At 39.3% G+C, this 27817-nt stretch overlaps 3 protein-coding genes across 7 annotated transcripts in view; all 3 read left to right on the top strand.

Annotated features, from left to right (window-relative positions):
* The window catches only part of abcc6a (ATP-binding cassette, sub-family C (CFTR/MRP), member 6a), a 31854-nt gene extending 22655 nt beyond the window's left edge, over positions 1–9199 (top strand). Inside the window, exons 16-31 of the mRNA XM_077570993.1 lie at positions 366–492; positions 590–766; positions 831–998; positions 1193–1376; positions 2948–3032; positions 3123–3240; positions 3337–3544; positions 3633–3943; positions 5127–5326; positions 5427–5553; positions 5700–5801; positions 5920–6066; positions 6155–6313; positions 6439–6605; positions 6686–6880; positions 7903–9199. Coding sequence (XP_077427119.1) covers positions 366–492; positions 590–766; positions 831–998; positions 1193–1376; positions 2948–3032; positions 3123–3240; positions 3337–3544; positions 3633–3943; positions 5127–5326; positions 5427–5553; positions 5700–5801; positions 5920–6066; positions 6155–6313; positions 6439–6605; positions 6686–6880; positions 7903–8011 — 2584 coding nt within the window. The 3' untranslated portion in view covers positions 8012–9199. The remainder of the gene's footprint in view (positions 1–365; positions 493–589; positions 767–830; positions 999–1192; positions 1377–2947; positions 3033–3122; positions 3241–3336; positions 3545–3632; positions 3944–5126; positions 5327–5426; positions 5554–5699; positions 5802–5919; positions 6067–6154; positions 6314–6438; positions 6606–6685; positions 6881–7902) is intronic.
* A 911-nt stretch (positions 9200–10110) lies between these two features.
* Positions 10111–13788, top strand: cep20 (centrosomal protein 20). The gene is made up of 4 exons (XM_077571060.1): positions 10111–10210; positions 10641–10838; positions 12043–12127; positions 13457–13788. The coding sequence occupies exons 1-4, from the start codon at positions 10183–10185 to the stop codon at positions 13557–13559; spliced, it is 414 nt and encodes a 137-aa protein (XP_077427186.1). The 5' UTR covers positions 10111–10182; the 3' UTR covers positions 13560–13788.
* A 5559-nt stretch (positions 13789–19347) lies between these two features.
* myh11a (myosin, heavy chain 11a, smooth muscle) overlaps positions 19348–27817 on the top strand; it is a 28865-nt gene continuing 20395 nt past the window's right edge. For 3 of the 5 annotated variants that reach the window (XM_077569977.1, XM_077569975.1, XM_077569979.1), the window contains exons 1-4: positions 19428–19444; positions 22717–23083; positions 23167–23323; positions 27039–27066. In XM_077569977.1, the coding sequence (XP_077426103.1) occupies positions 22742–23083; positions 23167–23323; positions 27039–27066 (527 nt within the window). In that variant the 5' untranslated portion in view covers positions 19428–19444; positions 22717–22741. Of the gene's footprint in view, positions 19608–22716; positions 23084–23166; positions 23324–27038; positions 27067–27817 lie in introns of all 5 variants that reach the window. The other 2 variants (XM_077569976.1, XM_077569978.1) reach the window with 2 other exon arrangements.

Raw genomic sequence — 27817 nt, 5'->3', positions numbered from 1 at the left:
ACTTGCTGTCGACTTAAGATGACATCAAAGTTGCTCAGGTCTCAGGTAACAACCAAACACAGCTCAGCTTCAGAGAACAGGTGAGCTGTGATTGGTCGTTGCCTGAGCAACTGTGATGCCATCTTAGGTCGACAGCAAGTGGCAAAATGGCCGCCCCCTTTGAGATGGATAAAAACGGCTGGATTTTGCTGCTTAACTCATATTCCACTAATACAATATTAACCAAAATACTGTATTTAGACTAGTTGGACTGCATAGAACATATTGTCAAGAATTTTGGGTGGGGTTGACTTACCCTTTAAAAAGACTGACTTTATAAGTGACTCAGGAGTGACAAACAGAACTTTTCTCTTTTCTGTTCACAGACTCTCCATCCGTGTGCCGCGGGGTTCCCTTGTGGCTGTGGTCGGACATGTGGGCAGTGGAAAGTCGTCGCTACTGTCTGCCATGCTTGGCGAAACGGAGAAGAGAAGCGGCCGCGTCACTGTGAAGGTACGACAGAGTATTCTCCACATTTAAGCCCTCGTTATGTTTGCATCTGTAAATACATTCACACATTGAGCCTTCTCTTTAATATGCCTATTTGCAGGGTTCTACAGCTTATGTGCCTCAGCAGGCCTGGATACAAAACGCCACAGTGCAAGACAATATCATTTTCGGCCGTGAAAAGCTGAAGACGTGGTACCACCGTGTGTTGGAGGCCTGCGCCCTGCTGCCTGACCTGAACATCCTACCTGCTGGCGATGCAACAGAAATCGGAGAGAAGGTAAAGATGTTTTATTATACGGTCTTCAATTCTATGAACTTTGTCTCACAGTCTTCCCTTACAGGGCCTAAACCTCTCCGGTGGGCAGAAGCAGAGAGTGAGTTTGGCCAGAGCTGTCTATCGGAAGGCAGATGTGTACCTGCTGGATGACCCACTGTCTGCTGTTGACGCACACGTTGGTCAGCACATCTTCGACAAAGTCATCGGACCCAAAGGAGTGCTTAGAGACAAGGTAGAATGCAGCCGATTTCTCACAGAGAAATTGCGTTTTCACAACACCTCAACCACTAACAAGATTGCTGCCTGCATTGTTGTTGTAACAAAACAAAAACCGCCACTTTGGCAGACTTTCTTGTCTTCAGACAGCCACAATGTAGTGTTGGATTGTGCATTCATCCAATTTCTCTCATTTGTGCGGCCCTGCAGACCCGTATCCTGGTGACCCATGGGATGAGCTTCCTGCCGCAAGCTGACCTCATCCTTGTCCTTGTAAACGGAGAAATCACAGAGAGCGGCTCTTACCAGGAACTCCTCAGCCGCCGTGGCGCCTTTGCGGATTTCATACATACCTTTGCCAGCACCGACCGGAAGGAAAGCGCCATACAAAGAGGTGAGTGAGGAGGAGTCTATCCATGTCCTGACATTTTAAATGTTTTTTTGCTATATTAGGGTGACCAAATGTCCACTTTTCAATCCTGTTTGGGCGTCGTATAAATTTTATGAAAATGTCTGATTTTTATTGGGAAATGGGAGGCGGAGTGCACCGTCTGGCTGGTAAACCATGGCCTGCTCGATTGAGAGAAAAGTATGCAGATTTTATGTTGCGGGGATGTCTGTTTGTTATTTTTGTTGTATTTTAAAAAGTTTTGTTTATTTGAGAAAAAAAGAGGTCAGCTTTTTACATACCTCACTTCCTGAGCGTTCAGATAAGGTCCAAAGCTGTGTGGGCAGCCCCCCACATTAAAAAAAAAATTGGGATCACGGGAGCAAAAAGGGTTGCGCATAGAACATTATGCCATTATCCTTTGTTCAAGAAGGACTTTATTTTTTGGGTGTTTAATTTTTAATTTGAGTAAAGTTTGAGTATCATTTATATATCTCGAGACCGGGCCGAGTGTCCTCTTTTTTTGGTAAGTCAAATACGGTCACCCTTTGGCTATGCGATACATCTGTAAAGCCTAAAATAACCCAACTCTGTACACCTTAAAATCGGATCAGATTGTTTCCGTACCTGTTTCTAATATTTTGTTTACCTTATTTCGGTACATCAGGGAGTTAAGATATTAGCTCTCAGTATAATGAAGTGCAGTTCAACACCACTGTAAACTACACATACAACAATGACAATTTTTTATATGAATACTAGTGTTGTCAAATGATTAAAAAAAATGTAACTGATTAATTTCACAATACTACGTAATTAATCACAATTTAATCACATTTTGTTCTACAAAGCTTGTAACAGATATTAACTTGAGTAACAGATTGGAATTGATGTAAAATCATCATATAGAAAGTATATTTATATTCAAAGACTGTTCTGTTAGAGTTTTTAAATCATTGAATACACTACTTTTCACTTTAAATTAAACTGTTGATAAAAAAAATTGTCAAAACGGACTCGGCTTTACCTGCATTTTATAATCTTCTCAAAACTTCTCCAGCCGCAATTGTTTGCGAGGCCGTGTGAGATGATTTTATTTTATTTGAGATTATTTTGCTCTTAGATGATCCGCAAAAGACATACAACTAATCTGCTATTTGAATGCAGCGTTGCAAAGTGCTCACATTCTTTTAGAATTCTCCAGCAAGTGTCAAGCAAGTAAAACAGGAAGTAAAACTAACTTTATTCCGCGTTTATCCATCTTCCTGCCAGTGACCCCTTTTAAGTCTGGCCGCAAACATGAGCAGAGGCTAAGGCCACCACAGGAAGTAAATAAAACTGAGTTAATTTTTTGAACGCTTTAATCTCTAGAGTTAATAGCTTTAATTTTGACTGCCCTAATTAATACCTCAATGACAGTTTCTATCAAAACTCCGCATTTTAATCTTTGTAAAGGCATTTTTATACAGTGTTTAAATCCCATTATATTGTGTAAGTAGTTTTCATATTGTGGCTTGTCAGTGTATAAGAGACAAATACAGTAACATTCAATAATACAAAACATGACTTTCTCGTAGCTGGCTCAAGGAGGTCTAATGCTCGTCTCAGCATGGTTGATTTCATGCCATTCTCCAGAGATTTGTCTCAGGAGCAGCTTATTGGGTAGGTCAAACTGAGCCCCACAAAACAGGCCAAAGCAAGCTTCTTACTGAATTTGATGAAACTGATGACTTCTCTCCGTTTTCGTCCCAGGGGTGACACAACAAATACAAACTTGCAGAATATGGAGCCTGTGTCTGAAACAGAGCAGGAACAGGTCCCTGAGGAGCTTGGCAAGCTCACAGAGGTTGACAAGGCCCACACCGGACGAGTAAGACTAGTTTATAATTCAAGGATTTCTTTAAAAAAATAAAGAGCCTATCAATTGGCTGATGACTATTTTATTCCCCCCCCCCCCCCACTACAGGTGAGACTGGAGATGTACCAAAAGTACTTTAAGACCATAGGCCTGGCCATCATCATTCCCATTGTCTTCCTGTACGCCTTTCAGCAAGGAGCCTCGCTGGCTTACAATTACTGGCTGAGCATGTGGGCCGATGACCCAATTGTTAACGGTACCCAGATTGATGCCGACCTGAAACTGTCTGTCTTTGGAGCACTGGGTTTTGTTCAAGGTTAGGATCCATGTTTGCCTTTTATTTCCATTTTTTCCCAAGTTTGTTCTGCAATAAACATAACCAAGCATCTTTTTTGTCTCCTCAGGCGTCGCAATCTTTGGTACAACCGTAGCGATTTCCATCTGCGGCATCATTGCCTCCCGCCACTTGCACATGGACCTGCTGGTCAATGTTTTGCATTCGCCCATGTCTTTCTTTGAGTGCACGCCCAGCGGCAACTTGCTCAACCGCTTTGCCAAAGAGATTGACGCCATTGACTGCATGGTGCCCGAGGGCCTGAAGATGATGCTGAGCTACGTCTTTAAACTCATGGAAGTGTGCATCATTGTGCTCATGGCAACACCCTTTGCCGCTGTGATCATCTTGCCACTTGCATTCCTCTACGCCTTTGTCCAGGTAACCTTCCATCTCAAGAATTTCAACTCGCAACCAACGAATAGACTCAAACTAAAATATAAAAAAAACATTTTTTCGTTAATAAAATAAAATAAAAACAAACAAGCTTTTTAAAAAACAAAAACTAACTCAAACTACATTTTATGTTTACAAAACTTAAGCTAACTATAATTGTAGTGAAAATGTCCTTAGTTTTTGTCTTTGGTAATTAATTTGGGGTTGATTTTAAATATGATTTAAGTATATTTATTTTGATATTAACCGGAATAAGGACATTTGAAAGTGTGTCGCACAGAAGTGACGTCATTTAACTTATTCACTGCCATTGACGGCTATAGATGTCAAAATTTCATTTAAACTATTTCTATTATTTTAACATTTTTTCCACTTTTGCTAACAAGAGTATGAAAACCTAGGGAAAAAAATGTATTGTTAATTTAGAACAGATATAAAATTTGTGATTAATCGTTAGTTAACTAGTAAAGTCATGTGATTAATTACAATTAAAAAATGTAATCGCCTGTCGGGCCTAATTAAAAAATAAAAATAAGGGGCGTTTAATCGTAATTAATCGCATGATAATTTTATATTTGTTATAAATGTACAGTAAAAAAAATTCTAGGTTTTCATAAAAAATTAAATGAAATCAAAAAATGTTAAACTAATAGAAATAGTTTACATGAATTTTTTTACGGGTATAGTCGTCAATGGCAGTGAATGAGCTAGCAGCAACCAATAGAAAAACACCTTCAGATGACTTCGCTCTAGGTGACAATTTTGCGTGTTTGACTTTTGGCTCCAATGGCTCACCTTGCAACACGAGGTGAGAAGTGTGTTGCTTTTTTTTTATTTGACCATGGTATTTATTAAATCTTGCACACAAGTAAGACGCAACATTTTTTTTTAAATGAAAACATTTTTTAAATAACTACAACTAATTTTTTAAAACTGACAAAGCTGCCCTGACAAATAATTTGAACTAACTTAATTTAAAAAGTAAAACTCAAAACAAAATAACTAACCATAATGAATTCCAAAACTACAATAACTCTGCTCACAACTCATGATTTTGAATTTTCATATGACTTGGCAGTTTATAGGAATGTCAATTCTTGGTAACCCCCAAGCGCTTTTTCTTGTTTTCTTTTATTAATTTATTAATTGTTTCCATTGTGGGCGACAGGGCTTCTACGTTGCTACTTCCTGTCAGCTTCGGAGGCTAGAAGCTGTGAGCCGCTCCCCCATCTACACACACTTCAATGAGACGGTGCAGGGCGCCAGTGTCATCCGGGCCTTTGGGGATCAGTCTAGGTTTATTGTGCAGGCCAATGACAGGGTAGATTTCAACCAGACCTCCTACTTCCCCCGATTTGTCGCCACCCGGTCAGTATTAGTGTCTTAAAAAAAATAATAATGTTTTACTAAGTAGAATGAGTATTACCTTTGTCAATAAAGGACTATTAAATTAGTGATTCATCCACAGATGGCTGGCAGTCAATCTAGAGTTTGTTGGTAATGGAGTGGTGTTAGCAGCTGCCATTCTGTCCGTAATGGGAAGAGACACCCTCAGTCCAGGCATCGTGGGTTTGGCTGTGTCACATTCCCTCCAGGTGAGATATCAGTGCCCGACTATTTACTCTTTAAAACTACATCATTAAAGCAACATATCTGGTGCATGGTGGTATGTATGAATATGTTTCAGTTCAGAATCTGTGAATTCTTGTTGTTCGTAATGAAAATAAACTCATTTTTGTAGGTGACTGGAATCCTGAGTTGGATTGTAAGATCATGGACTGATGTGGAAAATAACATTGTTTCTGTGGAAAGAGTAAATGAGTATGCTGACACTGTGAAAGAGGTCAGCGTTTTCCACCACACGCACTCTCTACTAAATGGGTTTTGTTAATAATATTTTTGCTAATATACAATTCTGCACCGTACACAGTGACTTATTTCATTCTCTTTGCGTCATACAGGCCAGCTGGAGTATAGAAGGCAGTTCTTTGCCTCAGGCTTGGCCCCAGACAGGCACTATAGAGTTCCAGGACTATGGGTTGCAGTACCGCAAAGGCCTGGAGTTGGCTTTGAAAGGCATTACCTTGCAGATTCATGAAAGAGAGAAGGTGAGTGATTTAAAAATAATAGGAATTTTACCTAATGAGGCTTGCATGGGACTTCTTTGATTCATCAAACATCTCTAACGTGTTCCAGGTGGGCATTGTGGGAAGGACGGGAGCCGGGAAGTCCTCGCTTGCTCTGGGAATATTTAGAATCTTAGAAGCAGCAAAGGGAAAGATCTTTATTGATGGAGTCAACATCGCCAACATTGGACTCCATGATCTTCGATCACGCATTACTATCATTCCCCAGGTAAGTTATTAACAACAGAAACCGAGCTCTGGCTTTCCTCACATAAACTGTTTTGATTACTAGCAAAGGAATAATAACAACTTGATTCGATCTGTAACCAAATTATCCTTGGGTCTTTTTCGCAGGACCCTGTGCTGTTTTCGGGCTCCCTACGGATGAACCTTGATCCGTTTGACATTTACACCGATGAAGAAGTTTGGAGTTCATTGGAGCTTGCTCACCTTAAGAATTTTGTGTGCAGCCTGCCTGACAAACTCAACCATGAATGCTCAGAAGGAGGAGAAAATCTCAGGTACACACATGAATTGTACATTTTACACAATCCATCTAATTTAGGTTCTTACCATCTACAAATCGTTATCATCCATATAGCTTGGGTCAGCGTCAACTGGTGTGCCTTGCGAGAGCCTTGCTGAGGAAAACCAAAATCTTGGTTTTGGATGAGGCAACAGCTGCTGTGGACCTGGAGACGGACACACTGATCCAGTCCACAATCCGCACCCAGTTTGAAGACTGCACTGTCCTTACCATCGCTCATCGTCTTAACACCATCATGGATTACACAAGGTATGCCATCAATTTCATGGAAAATATAGAATAGAATTGAATAGAATAGAATAGACATTTTGACGCCACCTTTGAGATCAGGGTTGACCAAACTGCCACAAAACATCCAATTTTTTAGAGACATTTACTAAAACTCACAATTGACACGACACGTCTTTCCTGCATTACTTCTTTCTACATTGTATGGAAAGGCAGGAGAAGAAGAAATTAGGTCATCTTTCTCATTTTCTCCACCACCACTAAGGTTCTAATTATTATACCCCGGTGACTGAAGATAATTCAGTTATGGCAGCTAATGGCATACATTGGCCTTGTTTGTTCCACTTTGTGCACTGTAACAAAGTAATCTTAATATAAGTTCCTTTAACGCCACTAATTTTTGTAACGCGCGATTAATGACTGCCCCTAACTTGGAAAGCCTGTACTGGGAGAATTCCAGTCACAACAGACAAAATTTAGCAGTATTATTTAGTAACAATACATATTTTTGTGGACACTGTGGTCAAGTTGTGTTTTACAATTTTAAAAATGTGCAAATTTTTACAAGTTACTTCATGTTAAAGATTAGATAGCTCTTAATATGAAAAGAAAAATACACTGAGCTGTCACCAATGTCTTACAAATGCAATTATGCCATCTAGTGGCAGAAAAATGACTTCAACACAAATAATATCACACTCGTTTTTACAGTACAGTACATCTCCTTAATTTTAACTAAATGTTATGAATTATTATGACAATACTGTATCAATGATTAAAAGATGCAGCCATATTCCTATTAATTTAAAAAAAATCTACTTTTATGTTACCAAGAGTATAAAAAATATATATATAATAATTATTGTACATTTAGAACAGATATCAAATTTGCCATGAATTGTCAGTTAACTGTTGAGATCACGCGATTAATTACAATTAAAAATTTATATATGCAGTATTTCTTATGGCAATGTTATGGAAAATTGGCAGTAAATGTAAATATTGGTAACTCTTAAACCTTTTCCCTTCTTTCTGTTCTACAGAGTGATTGTTATGGACCGAGGCCACATCACTGAGATGGATTCTCCAAATAACCTCATCGCACAGCAGGGACAGTTCTTCCGAATGTGCCGGGAAGCTGGGCTGGTCTAGGACCTTGGTGCAAATTTGGCACCATTTTTTCCCACGGCTTTTCAACAAAAGTTGAATTGTCCCTTCCAAGCTTTGTGGCAGCTCAACTGAGGGCATTGTCATTAAGGGTCCAGAGATGCTACCAATACAGCCCATAGTCCTTACACATATGGGCATACTGTCCGGAGTCAGGAAAAGAACCTCAGAATATCAACACGTAAATGACGCTACAGTGGAATCCTGGGAGTGTGCAAGCTGTTCATAATGTATACATAAAGTTGTGGAATCGTTCATTCTTTTTAAGAATTAAGGCAAAGCCTGGAATGAACGTGACCACAAATTATATGGATTGTTATTCCTGTTTTGAATGGGAGCAGTATTATATAGGTGTCATTAAGCACATGACATATACTTAATGTTTTCTCAGGCTTTGATGTTGATGTGTTTACTTACACAATTTTTAAGCCTTGAATGCCAAAAAGAGGTCATCTACATTTCTATATTGCTTTGTTTTCGAGGACCAAAATTACTCTGACATACTGACCAACTAGAGGGTTCAACCTGCTGAATGTGAGGGATTTGAGGTTTTCAGTGTCTTCAGAAATGAGATTGAAGCAGCCAATTTGATTATTTATGTCAGAGAATAGGAGGAAAACAATTGTGTGAGCCAAAACATTGGCAGGCAGTTGGTTATTTCTGTCAAAGTAAACACATAAAGTCCAAAGAAATCTTGTTGGTCAGATTTAACCTGATGCCTATATGTGAAAACCCACATTGAATGAAGAGAATGCCGCTCCTCAACAATGGTAGTAAATCTTGGTGAGTGTATTTCTCTCCACCACCGCACAACTCAGGCCATACATATATATACTGTATATGTGTAGAGAGATCTCACTATTGTTCTATTTTTTTGCTGATGTTACAAAGTGTAGATAGTCCTCAACGACCTTGATCCTTGATTCAAAGAATTGTGAGCTTTTCGTGGAGAAAAGTCAGTATGCTGTTTTTGTCTTACTGGTTTAGACAATTTTTTCAAAGAGAAACCATATAGTTTATTTATGTGGTATTTCAAAACATGTCTTTACAATATTGAGGATTGTATTATATTTATACTTTTTATAACAAGCTATTTTCCTTTTTCACTGACTAATTACTATTATTGTATTGTTGTATGCATTGTGCTGAAAAATAAACATGTATGTGATTCAACAGTATAGTAGTGTTACACTTAATATCTGTTAAAGACTGTCAATAACTTTAAAAAACAGCAAAGGATAAAAAAGGAAAGGAAATATATAAATGTAAAATAATAAATGAATGTCCAAGGTTTTTAAGCATTACTGTAGAAGTCCGTATTAATAATTTAGTACTTATTAATTGTAACAAATATATATATATATATATATATATATATATATATATATATATATATATATATATATAATTTAGTATATGCATGAGCAATAGTGGGAAGTCTGTTCTTAAATAGTTTTTTGTTTTTTCAGGTACTGTACTTGAGTATTTATTTATTCTTCTGACAGCTTTTTTTAATATTACTTCAGGCATTTGAAAACAAATACTGTATCTGTACTTTCTACTAATTTCTTTGTCAAAATAGGCTTGTTATTTTTAGCGTTACATTTAATATCTGTTAAAGACTGTCAATAACTTAAAAAAACAGCAAAGGATAAAAAAGGAAAGGAAATATATAAATGTAAAATAATAAATGAATGTCCAAGGTTTTTAAGCATTACTGTAGAAGTCCGTATTAATAATTTAGTACTTTTTTTAAATTAACTGTAACAAATATATATATATATAAAATATTATTTACTATATGCATGAGCAATGGTGGGAAGTCTGTTCTTAAATTGTTTTGTTTTTTTCAGGTACTGTACTTGAGTATTTATTCTTCTGACAGCTTTTTTAATATTACTTCAGGCATTTGAAAACAAATACTGTATCTGTACTTTCTACTAATTTCTTTGTCAAAATAGGCTTGTTATTTTTTTCATTCTTCACGGATGATGACACAACGTAAATAAAGAGAACCACTTTTTGACATTTTCATTGATTGACACATTGGAGACGCACTAGACTATAGTAGAATAATCGCTAGATGGCAGAAGACGCCGAGTCAATTCCGTTTAGACTCACGAAGAAGAGTTGCTGTTTTGTTTACTCCTGTTGCAATGGCGACCATCACTGAACTGAAATGTGGTATGTGCTCGTTGTTGTTATTTGTTTGCTTTTTAGTCTCGCAAATAAAGCTATTCGTCGGTGCCCTTTATGTGGAGCAACTGCTAACAACGCAGCTTACTGTACTTCAATATTTACGCGACGTTAATAAATTACTACCAGTATGCTAACATGCTAGCTATGGTGCATTTGGGTTCAGACATTTCGAAGCATTTAAACACACACGTGCCTCTGTTACTGAAACGTGTTTCAAGGCGACATAGTTATTGTAACTGGGATAATACAAAATAAATACATAAATGTTTTATGTTATGTTTTGGGGACATTTAGTATGACAATGTTTGTCAAACTTCTCGTTGACTACAGTTTGTTTATCCACTATCTCAATTAAAATTCCAGGGACCCCTGTACAAGATTATGTTGACATTGCGTTAAATTACACACATTTTAGCCGTGAGAGAAACGTTGGAGCGCCGCGGCGTGCTGGGCCAACTGAAGGCTCGCATCCGGGCGGAAGTGTTCGGTGCCCTCGAAGACCAACGCGAACAGCGTCCGCCGTTGTCCCACGAAAACCTCCTGATCAATGAGCTCATCCGGGAGTACTTGGAGTTCAACAAGTACCGACACACGGCGTCGGTTCTGACAGCAGGTGAGCCTCAGACCTTTTACACTGAATACTGTATATACTCACATTCTGTTCTAACTACAGATACTCTGGTAAAAGTAGACGTACTGTACTGTTTCAACTCCTGTTCTGAGAAAATTAAACATCACACAAAATATTTTCTGTCTTTTACTATTTAGCTTTACTGGTGCTTGTACTGAGAAGGGAGACACAAAAACATGCGTCCCTTAGCTTTGTTAGCTGAAGAACTGACAAACAAACAAATAATTTAGCAAATGAGTTTAAAAATACACCTTACCTGCATGTATTGACAATTTTTATTGCACGCTGGTGGTTAGGTTGGCACAAGACATGCCTGCTTCAAATCATTCTTGAAGTCAACAGCATCAAACAATACTGAGTTTAAGGCCGTGGATGGGCAATATCTTCCTGAATCTGTAGTGATATCATCTTTAATGCATGTTGGTTCACGTTCCTCCATGTTGCTGCTGTACCTGTCTCAATGAATCAGTCAATCAGGATCACATTTGCTGAGGACTTAAAATATTTATATTATGACTTTAAAAAAATAATTTATCCGTTATCAAATGTACAGTGCAAAAGTAAGAATTCATAAAATAAGATGATACTTAAGTACAGATTCCTTAAGCACAGTAACAAAATATTTGTACTGTTGACTTCCTATCACTGATTGTAGTGGCTCAAATCATGAGTACATTGCAACTGGTCTGCCCTACATCTACTCATGAGGTACTGTTCATTAATATTCACATGTAATACTGTCAATATCTTTAGTAAAATGAAATACAGCGCTTAATTTTAAAATACTGCAACATTTGAATGTTGTTTTGATCATTAGTTTTCTATTCATTACTACTACAAAGTCACTAAATCAACATTACATAATAATCGTAGTGCACACTGAGATTGCCAGATCGTCAGTGAGATAAGATCACACCCTGTTCCAGGAACACAAACCTGGCAACCCTGTCTCAACCTGACTGATCTTACGTGTCACAATTGACTTGTTTTGCTCAAGAAGATTGTTATGAAACCCACTGGATTCATTGCAGTGTGGTCAACATGCTAAGCCAAATAGGAAACTGAGTGGAACAAAACTTGACAGGGATTTTACTTCAGATTACAGCTGCGCATTTTTGAAACATGACCAATCTCCATTGCTGAGAAGAGAGAGTATTTCTAAACTGTGCTCTGTTTGTTATCCCAGAGTCAGGCCAACCCCAAGTTCCCCTGGACAGGCAGTTTCTGGCGAGCGAGCTGAGAGTTGCTGAGGATATGAGCTCCAAGTCGGTGTAAGTGAATTTGCCAGGACACACAAACTTCCAGCACGCATCTTTTGGACCTTTGGTCATTTGTTGGAGAGATCTATGAATCTTCACCATCATTATATTTCACACACGCAACTTACATAACCACATTTTTGTTTTAGCTTCCAGGCTTAGCAAAGGGATTGTGTCATTCATTGCCCTATTAGATTTTTTCTTCGACAATTACATTTTATACTTAACTGATCATTTGCTTTGTCACCAATCTTCAGCCATTTATTTTCCTTAAAATTAACAATACAATACAGTACAGTCCCTGACAAAAGTCTTGTCGCTTATCCATTTTGTAGAAACACCAGCTTATAACCTGACTTTTAATTAACCCATTGGTTTTGGAAATATATATACCATGATTTTTCCGCCACTAAACTTAACTGTTTTCTGGGCAGAAGGTGGATTTCTCTGATGAATTTTCGGTTGAATTACATCACAGCCACCGCAAATATTGCAGAAGACCTACTGGAGCCCGCATGGATCCGATATACACCCAGAAAACAGTTAAGTTTGGTGGCGGAAAAATCATGGTCTGGGGTTACATCCAGTATGGGGCCTTCAAGAGATTTGCAGGGTGGAAGGCAATATCAATAGCCTAAAATATCAAGACGTATTGGCTACCTCTTATTATCCCAACCATAAAAGGGGTCAAATTTCGCAGCAGGATGGCGCTCCATCGCATACTTCCATCTCTACATCAAAGTTCCTCAAGGCCAAGAAGATCAAGGTGCTCCAAGACTGGCCAGACATGAACACCATTGAGCATGTCTGGGGTAGAATGAAAGAGGAAGCATGGAAGACCAAACCAAAGAATCTTGATGAACTCTGGGAGGCATGTAAGACTGCTTTCTTTGCTATTCCTCATTACTTGTATGAATCATTGCCGAACCGCATGGATGCAGTCCTTCAAGCTCATGGAAGTCATACAAGATATTAGATATGGATCTCACAGCACCACTACTTCATTCTCTGATGTTATGTAACTTTTTTTTGTATTTGAAGTCAATTATTTGTTTCATTTTCACATGACTTTTTGTAGGCGACAAAACTTTTGTCTTGCAAAATCTGACCTTTCTGTGTTCATTAAATGATCAAAATTTCTTCAGTGAAGCAAATTTATTTTTGGATATTAAACATCATTTGGGAGGGTTTTAGCTTTTATATGAGCCATTTCCAAAACCAATGGGTTAATTAAAAGTCACGTTATAAGCTGGTGTTCCTACAAAATGGATAAGCGACAAGACTTTTGTCAGGGACTGTATTATTCAGCGTTGATATATTTGTTTTTCTTGGACTTTCCAGGCCTCTTCTGTATGGTTTGGTGTCACACTTCCTGAACAGCGGTGATGATGGAAGAAAGGTATTTCTTAGGGGCACCTCTGCTAGCAACACAGGACACAGTTGACAGCTGACACACAAAGCGACACACAGTGGACCAAAAAAGACTCACTCACCCCATTCAATCTCCATTATGTTTTTTTCTTATACATCTTATCATGCTGATTTGTTTGAACTTGCAAATTCACACATTATCTGTTTATATTATTTTGTGTGTTTGCATTTGCTCGGCTCCTCACTTCCCGTTTCCCCCTTGTATTCATTAATGTATTTAAAATAAAATGTTTTTAAAGCCATTCAGAGCTGTGCTGTTTTTATTGAGTGCAACCACACGATGGCACTATTGCCCAAAATAAGACTAAAGCAGGGTTTCCAAAACTTTCAAACATAACATTGATGTACGGAATGCCCAGCAATTCCAATCCATCCATTAGACTTCCATTCCATCCATACTCTGTATCGCTTATTCTAACTAGGGTTGCATGATCATGCTTATCCTTTTCATGATTGTGGGGAGCTGAAGTATATCCCAGCTCACATCGGGCAAAAGGCAGACTGCACTCTAAAAAGAGATTGCTGAACCAATTTAAGTTTACAAATTGAATTGTTGACCAACTTGTTTCAAGTGGTAACACGCGATTGAATTAAATTAATCCAAAGTGAATACAATAAATTTAATATATTCACTTTGGATTACCTTGATTCAATCGTGTGTTACCACTTGAAGTAATTTTGTATTAAGTTGGTCAACAATTCCCTTTCCAAACTTAAATTGGTTTAAAAATTCTCTTTTTAGAGTTTACATCCTGGACTGGTCTCAAGTCAATCACAGGGCATGTATGCAGACAGCCAAGCATTCACACATTTATGTATTTATATACGAGTGGGAACTGAAGCCACTTACCTCGAGCTAAATGGGCTGAATGGGGCATTATACCAGTTGTGACTCCCTCTCAAAATCCCATTTGAAAATTGTCTCATATGATTGACCTTGTGATAGATCATTCAATCCAAAATAGGTTTGCAATAAGTTAATTTTACAAAAAACAATCACTCATGTGAATTGCAAAGAGACGTTGCACATTACAAACACCCAAAACAACAAGCCCGCAGTTTTTGCATTTCCTCCTCCTCGCCATTTAAGGGAACCTTACATTCTTATCGCACACAACTTGTGGAACTGATTATTTACAGAGCGGACCATTTATTTCATGTCCTGATCATCGACTGTAAACATAGACATCCTACTTGTGTCCTCAGTAACATTCTTCAACTACGAACGGTTTTGAAACGATTATTTAACCATGTCTTTGCTGCATTTTCCTGATTAATTATGTGTGTGACTTATGGAAATCACGGCGCTTGGTGTGAAAGAAATTGATAGTTCTGACCTCAAAACTATCATACACTTCTGGGATGAACTGGATTGTGGGCCTCCTCATCTCCAAATCTATTTTCTCCTCTCAATGTTGAGGTGTTGGACTCAAGCTGCTTTGGAGCAAACCTTATTTGAAGTGGCAGAGTCACCTAATTTATTGGCAGTTGATATGAGTGCTCTCTTGTAAATGGCTATATATGTGGAAGAAGATGAACAGTGGTTGGTCAGTTGGCAGTTAGCCGTATGATTGATGGTACTGCTCCTCCGCACTATAAAACTGTTGTATGTAAGAGACACTTGAATAAATATTAAATGTAGTGTTCTTTGACTATAAAACGGTGTGTTCATGTTTGCCCTTGGGCTTGAATGAATTCCATTGGGGTCAGACATATTCACAAATATATTTAGTTGATGGCCATTTATGGTTGTGATAGTGGGGAAAAAAAGAAATGACAGATGTGTTTATCACCTTTTTTCCATTTTCTATACAGTTTTGTCCAAGAAATTACATCCAGCCTTAGCATGTTCAAGCTAGAGTGCCTGGAGAAACCCTACACAAGCAGGGAAAGAAAATCCACGTTCCACTCTGAAGGGCCTTAGAGACTATCAGGCAGGCATGTCCGCTAATCCACCATGCTGCCATTTATTTATCAAAAATGCTTGGCTTAATGTCGTCAGATGTGATACTATATATACTAGGCATCAATGTCCAATTGGTGGGTAGTGGAAGTCAAACTTGAATTGGAACTGGAGGTCAAAATCGACTTTGCTCCTTGCACCTTGATGCTCTTCTTTGGACGAGCTGTCTGCCACGCCAAATTGAATATGTTCAGAGAACTTGGTAGTGTCGCGGGTCACAGCTAACTTTGATTCAGCTGTCGGATCAATTTCCATTCATTGTGTTTTTCACAATTTCCCTCTAATTGACTGTCAACCAGTCTCAAAGTTAGCTGTGTTGGACTTCTACACCTGTTATCATCCTGAACAGGGTATTGTATAGAATAGGATGGATGTGGATGGATCGAGGGAACTGCGACATTAACTTTACAAAGAAAAAGTTACTCTTAGACCTAAAAACAACAAATACCTAAACTAAGCTGTTTCCATGCAACTACGTAACTATCTAGCCGTCCATTTTTGATACCGCTTGTCCTCATTAGGGTCACGGGTGAGCTAGCTGTAGCCTATCCCAGCTGACTTTGGGCGAGAGGGAGGGACGGTAAACCCTAAAACTGGTTGCCAGCCATTTGCAAGTAACTGAAATGCTTCCCACCTTAAAGTTTTTCACCACACTGTCCAAATGTCCACTGAATGTCAGAATTGTAGGTGTCTTTTCTTTTAGCTACATGTGATGGATAACTTGAATTAAAAAATTTCAAGAACTACCCCGACCCGACTAAGCAATTTTATTTGCACTGGAACTGGTATCTGAATTGCATGGACTGCATGGAGTTTGAAGCGTTATGTTTGCGCTTCTATTTAAAAAAAGAAGAAAAAAAAGACTAATATTTACTTGAAAAATGTTTTTTTTATTTATTTAAAAAAAGAAGTAAAAGTAGTAGTAGTAAAAGTAAAGTTTTTTCACTCAGAAATTCTAAGTACAGTTTTGAGTGCTTTTTACCAGTTTATTTATATATATATATATATATATATATATAAAACTACTCAAGGGTTGAGGAACAAACCCACAACATTCAGGTTGGGAGACAGCCACTCTACCACCTGAGCCATGCCGCTCCTTTTGGATGTTAGAATATTGATGGTGTCATGTGGAATCCTTGTACCAATGCAGTATAGTGGCAAACAGCAAGGGTGGCATGGCTCGGGTGGTAGAGTGGCTGTCTCCCAAGATGAAGTTCATTAATTCATTCCTCAATGCTTGAGTAGCTTTTTTTTAATCATTAAATAAACTGGTAAAATGTACTTAGAATTTTAGAGTGAAAAAAATGCTAAAAAAAAAAGTTTTTTCAAGTAAATATTAGTTACTCTTTTTTTGCAGTGTATAGTTGTGATGAGGAAGAGACCTTAATGTAGCAAGCAACATATTCATTGATGAAATTACTAGAAAGCTAAAACGAATAGTGATATCCTTGTGGTTGGAGGAAATGAGTCACTTAGAATTTCCCAACCTTTACCGAGCCAAGGCACATAAGTAAAAACCTCATGGCACTTGACCAAACAAAATTGTCACAAAAAGTGAAGACATGTTAAGTAATAAGCATTTTATTGTGGCATAGATAAAGATAAGATATAGATATAGACAAAGATAGCCTACATGACTTATAGCTACGATATCATTTTGGGACTAATTAAGGAGAATTGAATAATTTCCAGCAGCACACTTGATGATCTCTCACCGCACACTGGCTGCTGGGAATCACCACATTGGGAAGACACCCTTTATTATTAAGTGAATGCAAATCTGGAACTGGGAGAAAATCTCATCCTCTGGAAGAGAGAATACACCCTTTGTCTACAGTAACTCCAAGTAAAAACAATTATCCCTATTGATGTAAGATAATTCCCAGTGCTATTGCAACACAATTGCTACTGGACCATATTTAGTCACTCGGGATCTTAGAGTTTGTCTGTGCTACACTTTGAAAGTACCACAGAAAGCTGCCGAGATTCCAAACAGAACCTCTCTCCTTATATGGCACACACTGCAACTCCTGTTCAGTGTATCGCCTGCTTTATTTGCCTCCACCTCCGCCGCCCTGCCCCACCGTCTCGTTCGTCACCCCTCCCTATTCCTCGTAGCTCGACCCACCTTCCCAATTCGAGAGCATCGGTGCTGCCTCCTTGACGTTGGCCAGAGGGTGCGCCACAGTCTTCCATACTGGTCCACGCATGAATATAGACACACACACCAGCACTTCTACTCTCTGGGCCAGAACAGACTCTGGCTATCAACTCGCACCTTGATTTATTGGAGCAAACAGTACGGTGTCCTTATATAGAAAGTTCCACTGGAAAAGACGATGGAAAGAGGGCGGGGAGGCGATGTAGGAGGTGGGGTCCCGCTCTTTGTGGTGGTGGAATTCAAAAGATCTGTACACACACACACACGCACACACAGTGGGAGACACACTATTTAAATTATGAGTTTGTTTATTGAGGTCTTCCAGTCAAAGGGGGTTCCTGTGCAGGGGACAGCTGACTTGCCTTATGAGGAGTGGAGGTTGATTACATAATCTATAGAGTGTGTATGCATCCATTCAGCCTCTCAAATGAGAAATTCAATGTCATTCAAGCCACACTGCCATTAAAGATGAATAAAGCCGGGTACGTATTCCGTTCATGTCAACAAGTTCTCTGATGTTATATATCTACATATAAGGAAGGCTTTTTAATCTGATAGTGTAGTGGTTCCTTTTCCTGAGTTGTGTGCAGGCAGTGTAGGTTAAGATCCCAACTCAGTGACGTGTAATTTAGGCTCTGACTCCACTCAACCCTGACATGAATAAGTACTTGGACTGTACAAAATGAATGGATGGATAGACATTTTGACGTACAAGTGTAACTAATGTGACACATTTTCTATCTCCAACCACACAGCGCAAATAGGGAAACATTCACTGTAAGTAAAGGGGAAGCCAAGTCAAAACTTTTTTTCTTTTCTTTTTTTTTTTTACTATGTGTTCTATGCGGGCCCACTTGTTCAAACACGGTTTTCTGATAAATATTGCGTTTGTGGAATATGAATTAAGCATCAACATTTTTATCAATTTTAGAGGCAGCATTTTGTCACTTCCTGACAACACAGTTACTCAAATAACAACCAATCACGGCTCAGCTTCGTGACATGACCTAATTTAAAAAACAGGTATCTTGTGCCAGTCTGAAAACAACCTGGTGTTCAAATAATTGGTCTAATCCTTAAAAAAATAAAAATAATAAAACACAAGCAAGGTGTGTTTGGTAAGTTGTTTTCATTAGCTAATTTAGCATTGTTAGTCTGGCAGTTAACAACGTTAGCAAAGCTATGGGAACACATTTTGATAGCATAAAAGTTGAGCCAGCGCTAGCTAGCTCTTAATAACAGGCAATGTAAGATTACTTTCTTTATTATAAAACTATCAGTCAATAAATTAATAAATACATTTCATTGTGCTAAGTTATCACAATGGCTAATATCTAATTCAGTGTTTCTAAACTTTTATTGAGCCAAGGCATGTGTTTCAAATCAGAAAGCACACCATAAACAATTTACAAAAAAGTAGCTATATGGGTTAATTATGTACCTTCTGCATTGATTGAGCATTTGATTGTTTTGCCTGTTAGTATATGTGCCTGGCATAGATACATTAACAAAAATTGTTTTTATTATAAAATAATTATTTTGGATTCAAAATAACTGAGACAGAATAATATCCTGAATCATTTCCAGTGGCACACTTAATTATCTCTCATGGCATGCTAATGTAACACATTGTGTTTTTTCTTATCTACATCCAGTTCCTGGTTCACGCCATCACATTCTAACTTGCCTGAGTGAGCAATGCGCATGCCCAATGCCTCTTGGGGATGATACTTCCTGGAGGAGGAAAGCACAAGGAGGATGGCCAGTCCATGTGAGTCCGTGCAGCTCCGCCCATGCGTGCAGCTCACTTGTTAAAATGGTAAGACTCGCAATTTGACAGCGGTCTTTTGGACTGTTCGTGTGGGGAGTACCTTGTCAGTTTGACAGCTTTCTGCATCCAACGCTGCCCTCGGCACACCTTGTCTTCCTTTGAAGTGAGTATGCTGCATGTCTAGCTGCTGATGCTTTGTGCACTTGTCAAACGAGCTTATTGTGAGGCTTTTAAGGAACACCAAGTTTGTCGTAATGTTGATAATTAATTTGCTCTGGCTGACTAAATGAATAACCCTCAATATTGAAGAAGGAAGTTGAGACTGTTTTGGTCTCAGACGCGATACTTTTGGATGTATTCAATTAAAGAAAAACTGAAATAGTTCTACTAATTCTACTTTGACATAACTTTTAAGTGATGGAAGTCAGTGTATACAGAAATTGCTGTTCAAATGTGGTTGTATTTGTGATAATTGTTACTGCCCATATGCAGTGTGACCACATCAGTCGTAAGTGAAGTGTGATGACATTTCTTTTTAAACTTTTTACTGGAATGAAAGCTAAATGTTCATTAATTGCAGTGTTTCCTGCCTTTTTCAACAACTGTGTAAACTGGACAACAGCAATGTTGCAGTCATGGAACTCAGTCTCAGTCTCACAGCTTACATGACGCCCCAAGGATTAAAAAAAAATGCTTTTGCGCAAATATTCCATAACATTAACATCATTGTACCAAATTGCAGCCCTAAAGACATTTTAATAATCACAAATGAGTCAAGTTTCGTCAAGTTTCAGCCGCTTGTTAACTAATATTGTTTCCCATCCTGCAATTCCTAATCTAAGCACAGAGTGATTTAGATCGAGTTGATTTAAGGTTTATTAAAAAAGATGCAGGAAGAATGTTGCTCAGAAAAGAGAGGAAATTAGTGAAATCCTTCACAGGACCCGAAGGCCACACAAATACAAGGGTCACCTTATCTCATGGGTTGACATCCGTCTCTGTTTATTTTTGACGGAAATTAGGATTTTGGTCAACAATAATTTGCTGTTTTCTCATTTATGTTTGGCAACATTTTAATTGTGACCAATTAAATAAGGGAGCATATTTGTTACTTTTTTTCAGTGATGAATTCATAATCATTAGAAACACTAAAGCACCCAACCATCTATCCATTTTCTTAACCGCTTGTCCTCACAAGGGTCGCGGGGGTGCTGGAGCCTATCCCAGCTGGCTTCAGGTAGTAGGCGGGGTACACCTTGAACTGGTTGCCAGCCAATCGCAGGGCACACAAAGACAAACAACCATCCACACTCACAATCACACTTATGGACAATTTGGAGTGTTCAATTAACCTGCCATGCATGTCTTTGAAACGTGGGAGGAACCCAGAAACAACCCACGCACGCACGGGGAGAACATGCAAACTCCACCCAGGAAGGCCGAAGCCTGGACTCGATCCCACGTCCTCTGCACTGGGAGGCGTACGTGCTAACCAGTCATTCACCGTGCCACCCCAACACTAAAGCAATAAAACATTATTAAAATTGGGACCAGTACTAAATTTTAAACAAACATACTGTGTAGGTACCCATCTCCTGCATTTACTTGAATATTCTCATTAATTTACACATCCATGCTTAACTAATTTACTGGGCAAATCGTCATAAAAATGAGGGGAGAGCATCCTAACCACAAAAAGGTGCTTTAATGCAGAATCAATTGCAATGAGCTCTCAACATGTTGTCATTTTGAACAAGACTGGGGAATTTCAAAGGGAATACACAAAAACTGATTTCAGTTATTAATTACCAGTCCTGTTATTTTAGGGCAGCTGTCCCATATCGTTACATTGGTTTGTGGTCTAATTATAATATATAAAATAGTGGTATTTTGCTGTTGTTGTTTTTGTTTTGCACTACATGCATTATTTCTAGAGGAATTAAGGTAGAGTTGAAAATTGCAATGTTAAAGTCTGCCAGTCAGTCATATCAAAGTTATATTCCTGTCAACTCTATTTCAGGCGTCTGTCCTCAGCATGCACCGTTATGTTGACACAATAGAGCAAAAGGAGGCTTTATCGCAAGTCACAGCAGTGAGGACAGTTCAACAGTGTGAGGAGCAGGCTGCTCATACAGGAAAAGTCTGTTTGGTGTTATCAGCTCAAAGCATCATCATTACTTCCTGATGAGCATGTTCATTCATTGCTTGTCTCTTGTCTCCTGTTAATAGTGTTACATCATTTTTGGTTGGTTTGTTTTGCCATGTCCCTGAGGTCTAGTTGTGTTTTCTTAGAAGGCTTTAGGGGCTTTTTCTACATCGTTCCCACTCTATTAGAGAGTGCCAGTCTTGTGCAGGAAAATGGAGGAAAGGAGGTCAAAGCAGCAGCCCGTGGACAGCTGACTCTACAGTCATAATCCTAGAATCACTGAGTTGTCTTCAAGAGTTTAAAGGCCAATCTCATTTGACACATCAATAAAGCTAGCGCTTACATGCTCACTGAAGCAAGGCAGTTTGATAATAGAGGAGTGTTACATATGCATGTATCAAGCTTTTTACATTCTCACATAGTGCTTGCGTGCTCCCTACAATTTAATCAGCTGTTGCATATAAAAATGGGTTCCTCCAGGGGCTGTTATGAAGCATGATTGTTAAAGTCCCAGGCAACCCTCTAGCTCTCTGCCTTACTATCATTTTGGAGTAAACGACAAGGGCAGCTTGAGACATATTATTCCCTATATGGGCTTTGTTTGGAACTTCACTTGCCTTGCTGTTTAGGAAGAAGGCAGAAAAGAGCCTTGCTCCAGAGAAGGGGCCCTTATATGGTCATCACAACACGAGACTGAAGCCCCCTCCAAACAGACAGACAGACACAGAGGGGGGGAGCGTTAGCGGGTAAAAATGGATATTGTCAATTAAATGATGACTTAGAGTTAATAAATGTCATGGAGCTTGGCTGTTTTTAGAGTTTTCTCAGATACGTCAGTTAAAAAAAAAAAAAAAAGTCAATTCCATATCTGCAAAGTTTAGGGGAAACGACTGGGTTTGTGTGAATGGTATATGTTGACACACTGACAGGACAAAGATCAGAGAATACCATTACTCTTTTGCCCATATTATAGTGGGGCTAACTGTTATCATGTTAAATATTATTTCAACGTTGTGTCAAAATCTCTCTCACAACTAACTGTTTCCTCCGCAAGATCAGTTCCCATTTTCTGCCTCACTTCAGTTTTGTTTCTGTTTTAATGCCGTTATTTTCTTTGCTTCACCAGTTGGCGCCCCCCACCTGATCCAAAGATGTCCAAGAAGGGCCCAAACGAGGACGAGAAGTTCCTCTTTGTTGACAAGGACTTCCTGAACAGCCCCATGGCCCAGGCCGACTGGGCAGCCAAGAAACTGGTGTGGATCCCTTCGGAAAGACATGGCTTTGAGGCTGCCAGCATCAAGGAGGAGCACGGCGACGAGGCCTTGGTGGAGCTGGCGGACAATGGCAAGAAGGTGACAGTCAACAAGGACGACATCCAGAAGATGAACCCACCCAAGTTCAGCAAGGTGGAAGACATGGCCGAGCTCACCTGCCTCAATGAGGCCTCGGTGCTGCACAATATCCGGGAGAGGTACTTCTCAGGCCTTATTTATGTAAGTATGCACCGAAACACATTCAAAACAACTTCCTTGACCTTCTTATCCCCCTGGTTTGACAAACATCTCATTCTTCTCAGACATACTCGGGCCTGTTCTGCGTGGTGGTCAACCCTTACAAGATGTTGCCCATTTACTCCGAAAAGATCGTTGATATGTACAAAGGGAAGAAGCGGCATGAAGTCCCCCCACACATCTATTCCATCACAGACAACGCCTACAGAAACATGATGCAAGGTATGGTCTTTATTCCAGTGTCTCGAAGACAATTCCCACACAGAACTGGTGAGAATCTGACCCTAAAGTATCTCTGTCTGCAGTAGCTCTGTCAATATACTGGCCAGTTGGAGAGTCAGTGTTTCGTGGAGGTGCCAGTAGTGTTGGTGGCAGAATTGTGCTTACAGTAAATGAATCTATGCTAGCTCGGCCGTGGTACGACTTCAGATGGGCCGCTTTCCCATGGAATCCATTTCGTGTGCACTCGGGGAAGGGGGGGGGTCGTGCCCACTGGATCTCTTGCTGACGTGCAAACGTTCTCTCGGAGGAGTTGACATCTATGTTGAGAGATGGGTGGGGGTCTATAAAGTATTTCCTGTCCCATCAGCCTGTCCTTCTTTCATTCAATCCTAGTTGTTTGGCATTCAAAATTTAATAGTGTAAGAATGTGGAATTATTGTTTGCTGCTATGGTCAAATATGATGTTCTATATAGTTTATGACCAAAATATATAGGCCTACAGTATACTGTTTTGTTTTATTTTGTTTTAAATCAGCAAAACACCATCTGTTAGAAAGTAAAGTGCAAATGGGTTACATTTTCAGCCAAATGTATTAATTTGGAAGATAACAGCCGCATTTTTATATTTGCTGTTCGTTAAATTCTGTCTGTGTGCTTAACTCATTTGCTCCCAAAAACGTATAAATAAGTTATATTTTAAGTGTCCCAAAGACGAATTTATACGTTTTTAATGTTTTTTATGCAAGAGCATCCATAGGGCTTTAATGCAGCCTCTTAACTGCAAAGAACAATTGAAAAAAATGGTAGTCATTACACAAACGGCCAGCAGGTGGCAGCAGAGAAACAGCGATCAACTAGGGCCATGTTGAAAAAAAGCTTTTTTACTCACATTTCTAAATAGATTTGTGAATAATGATGAAACCTAGCTAGATTCTAAAACGGAAACAGATAGAAATATACTTTTTTTCCTAATTAAAGAAGAGACTCTAATCTTTCTTTCTTTTGTTTTTCTTTTTTTTGAGAGAGCTCAGTATTGTTCATTCGGTAATCTTACTGATTCAACATGTCCTCATCATTGTTCTCTGTATGTAAATGCATGCGTGCGTGCTTGCATGCGTGTGTGTGTGTGCATATGTGCGTGCGTGTGAGTTTGTGCTCATTAATTCACCTGAAACCTATTAAAAATCTCACACCCTTCACCTAAACCAAAGACTTCAGAATCCCGCTAGAGTCGTGAAGTTGTCAGGCGACCCGAGGAAGGATCAAAGAAAAGTGAAATCCAGCACCGACCAGACACCACCTTCTACCCACAGGGTTACAAACCAGAATCTTTCACCAACCCCAGAAACATCTCAATTCCAACAAATTAGGGAGACCTCAAGAGACCAAAGGAAAGACTAAAGAAAGGATAGATGAAGCAGAGTGAGATCCACAGCCATCAGCCTCCACCGATTCAACGACCAGAGGAAGAAGCAGATTGTGTTTGAATTTCGGTAGATGCTGGTGTGGTGGATCTGGCATGCATGAAAACCTCCCCCAGGCCGCGGCAGCACCAGGGCACAACCTCCGGGCCGGAGAGCAAAGCCTGGAGAATGGGGCACGGCAGGCCTACCAGGCACCCCACCGTCCCACAGCCGCCGCTCCCCCCTAAAAAAAGAACTACACTTCCTAATGTGTCCATATCATTTTTAGATTTGCACTCATTGGGATTTGCCAAGTCGTGTCTCTCGCAAAGTCACTTACTCTCATTCCAAAACTACTGCAGTCAATGAGCATTAGTAAAGTGTTTCTATTGGTGGGGATCTGCTTCTCATACCTCTTTGGCATGTGCAACCTAATGGAAGATCAAACAATGTAAACAAAAATTAAAAAAAATACAATTGCCATTAGGCAGCACGGTGGCTGACTGGTTAGCACGTCCGCCTCGCAGTGCAGAGGACGTGAGATCGAGTCCGGGCTTCGGCCTTCCTGGGTGGAGTTTGCATGTTCTCCCCGTGCTTGCGTGGGTTTTCTCCGGGTACTCCGGTTTCCTCCCACATTCCAAAAACATGCATGGCAGGTTAATTGAACACTCCAAATTGTCCCTAGGTGTGAATGTGAGTGTGGTTGTTCGTCTTTGTGTGCCCTGCGATTGGCTGGCAACCAGTTCAGGGTGTACCCCGCCTACTGCCCGAAGCCAGCTGGGATAGGCTCCAGCACCCCCGCGACCCTTGTGAGGAAAAAGCGGCCAAGAAAATGGATGCATGGATGGACAATTGCCATTAAGCATTAGCGCAATACTAGTGTAAAGTTTATTTTCATAACCATTACATGATCCCAAGTTTTTTTTTCCATATGCCTCATAACAAAATTCTATTAATTTAGTCTCGCAGCATTTTTTTTCTTTCCAGTTCTTGCGCGTACATTATCTTTTGGACTAAATCCAACTAATTTCCTTGAGAGAACAAACTCCTTTCTGTCACAAGTATAGTATGTGAACAATGAAAATTCATAGGTTTCGCTTTGTATAACATAAACACCACAATACTTAGATTTGTGTTTGCGTGGGTGGGTGTTTGGCTACTGCACAAAAAAAGACTCTGTGGCATTCTTTTTCTCCAGCACATCCCTTAAGTACACATCCAAGTCCTCAGATGTTACAGCCCATTAAACGTGTTCACGATAAAAAGGGTACCTGTCAGCAACATCAGACAAACTTTCTCTGTCTCTTGTTATATAAAACGTACACATGAAACATTCATGGTTTGGTCAGGGTAGTGTACTAGAAAGTCTTATTACAAATAAATTCTACTGTTTTGTTTCACCCTCTTAAACATGATTTTTTTCCCCCCTGGTTTTAGGATGGGGGTCTTCTCCTTTTTCTACTGCCTGTCCGCTTTCTGCTATCACTAATGAGTCAGCCATCTCTTTAAGCAGCTGTTCTTTTCAATGAACCAGTGGAATTTATCATGATGTGGTGACTAACAGTGCACATTATCTTACACCCAGTGCCAAACTATTCACAGTTTACATGGGGGAGTAGTAAAGTGGTGCAGAGCATAAACTAAGCTAAACAGTTCAGTCGTGACTAGGATCCCATTTGCTGCATTTTTGCATCAGCCTTTCATGTTCCGCAGATAAACATGTGAAATGGCTTCAAGACGTTGTCCCAAGAATTATATTATGTCTAGTTTTATGATATTAATTCTCATAAATGGATCATTGTCATTAAAGGGATACTTGACTCATTGAGCCATTTTCAGCAGTAAAAATGTTAATATTTTGTCCAGAATGAATTTGATAACGTCATTATTTTTCATGAACAATTAATACCTTTAAAAACTATTTTTCCACTTGCTGTTGACTGAAGATGACCTCACCTGTGCTGAGAAAGTAGGTAACGACCAATCATGGCTCGGTTTGCTAACCAAATGCAGAACAGGTGAGCCATGATTGGTTGTTACCTACTTCCTCAGCACAAGTGATGTCATCTTCAATTGACAGCAAGTGGAGAAATTTGTTTTTAAAGGTATTAATTGTACATGAAATTCATTTTGGACAAACTATTCACTTCTTACTGCTGAAAATGGCTAAATGACTCAAGTGTCCCTTTAAGACATACAGTATAGTAGCCGTGTTTAAAGAAAAAGGAACTCACTCAAACATAAGGGTCAGGAAAGAAACAGTTTTGTCTATGTGTAACACACGTTAACACTCATTACGTTTCTGTCTACAGATCGTGAGGACCAATCCATTCTATGCACGTAAGTGAAAATCTGGCACTTTTAATTAAAGTCACTACTGTCGTTTTTTGCCCTGAACCTTTTTCCATGATGTCACACACTGGCTATGTGCGTGCTTGTGTTTTGCACTGCCTTGTGCCATGGTCAAACTACAAGAAAATAGGCCGATTTTGGCCCGACCGACGTGTCACAACATCAATAGCGAGAGGGAGCGAAACTTCAGTCACACACTGACCAGCACGTTCTAGCTCCTTAATTAATTAATTAATTAATTAATTAATTAATTAATTAATTATTGAATTAATATATTTATTTCTCCTCTGGATATCTCATGGGACTTGGCCAGACAGGTGAACCCGGAAAAAAAAATATATATATATATTGAGCTCGCAGTGTGCACATTTGTTGCCATTTAATATGAGCAACACATACTCTACTAATAACAAAAGTCACATTATTTTTGATTTTATGGACGGAAGCCATGCACCTCCCAACATTGCCATCGTCAGACGAGAGAGAGGAGAAACGGTGGCGTGTAGGGTAGCCTTCAAAAAAATATTCTGACTGTCGTTCTAATATTTTTTTGAAGTATGATTTGGGCATAAGTAAGGATGGGAGCATCTTTGGGACAGACATATACAGTATATTTTTATAGAAGTCGGGCCGGGCTTTTCTCCCCCTCGAAAGGCGGTTTGGAGTGAATGCGCGTATCGAATGCACTGTACTAAAACAAGTCAAATACGAATAAATATTTAAGCAGTATAAATTACAA

Source organism: Vanacampus margaritifer, chromosome 7 (assembly GCF_051991255.1).
Source record: "Vanacampus margaritifer isolate UIUO_Vmar chromosome 7, RoL_Vmar_1.0, whole genome shotgun sequence".
NCBI lineage: Eukaryota > Metazoa > Chordata > Actinopteri > Syngnathiformes > Syngnathidae > Vanacampus > Vanacampus margaritifer.
This window is presented reverse-complemented; position numbering and strand designations above follow the sequence as displayed.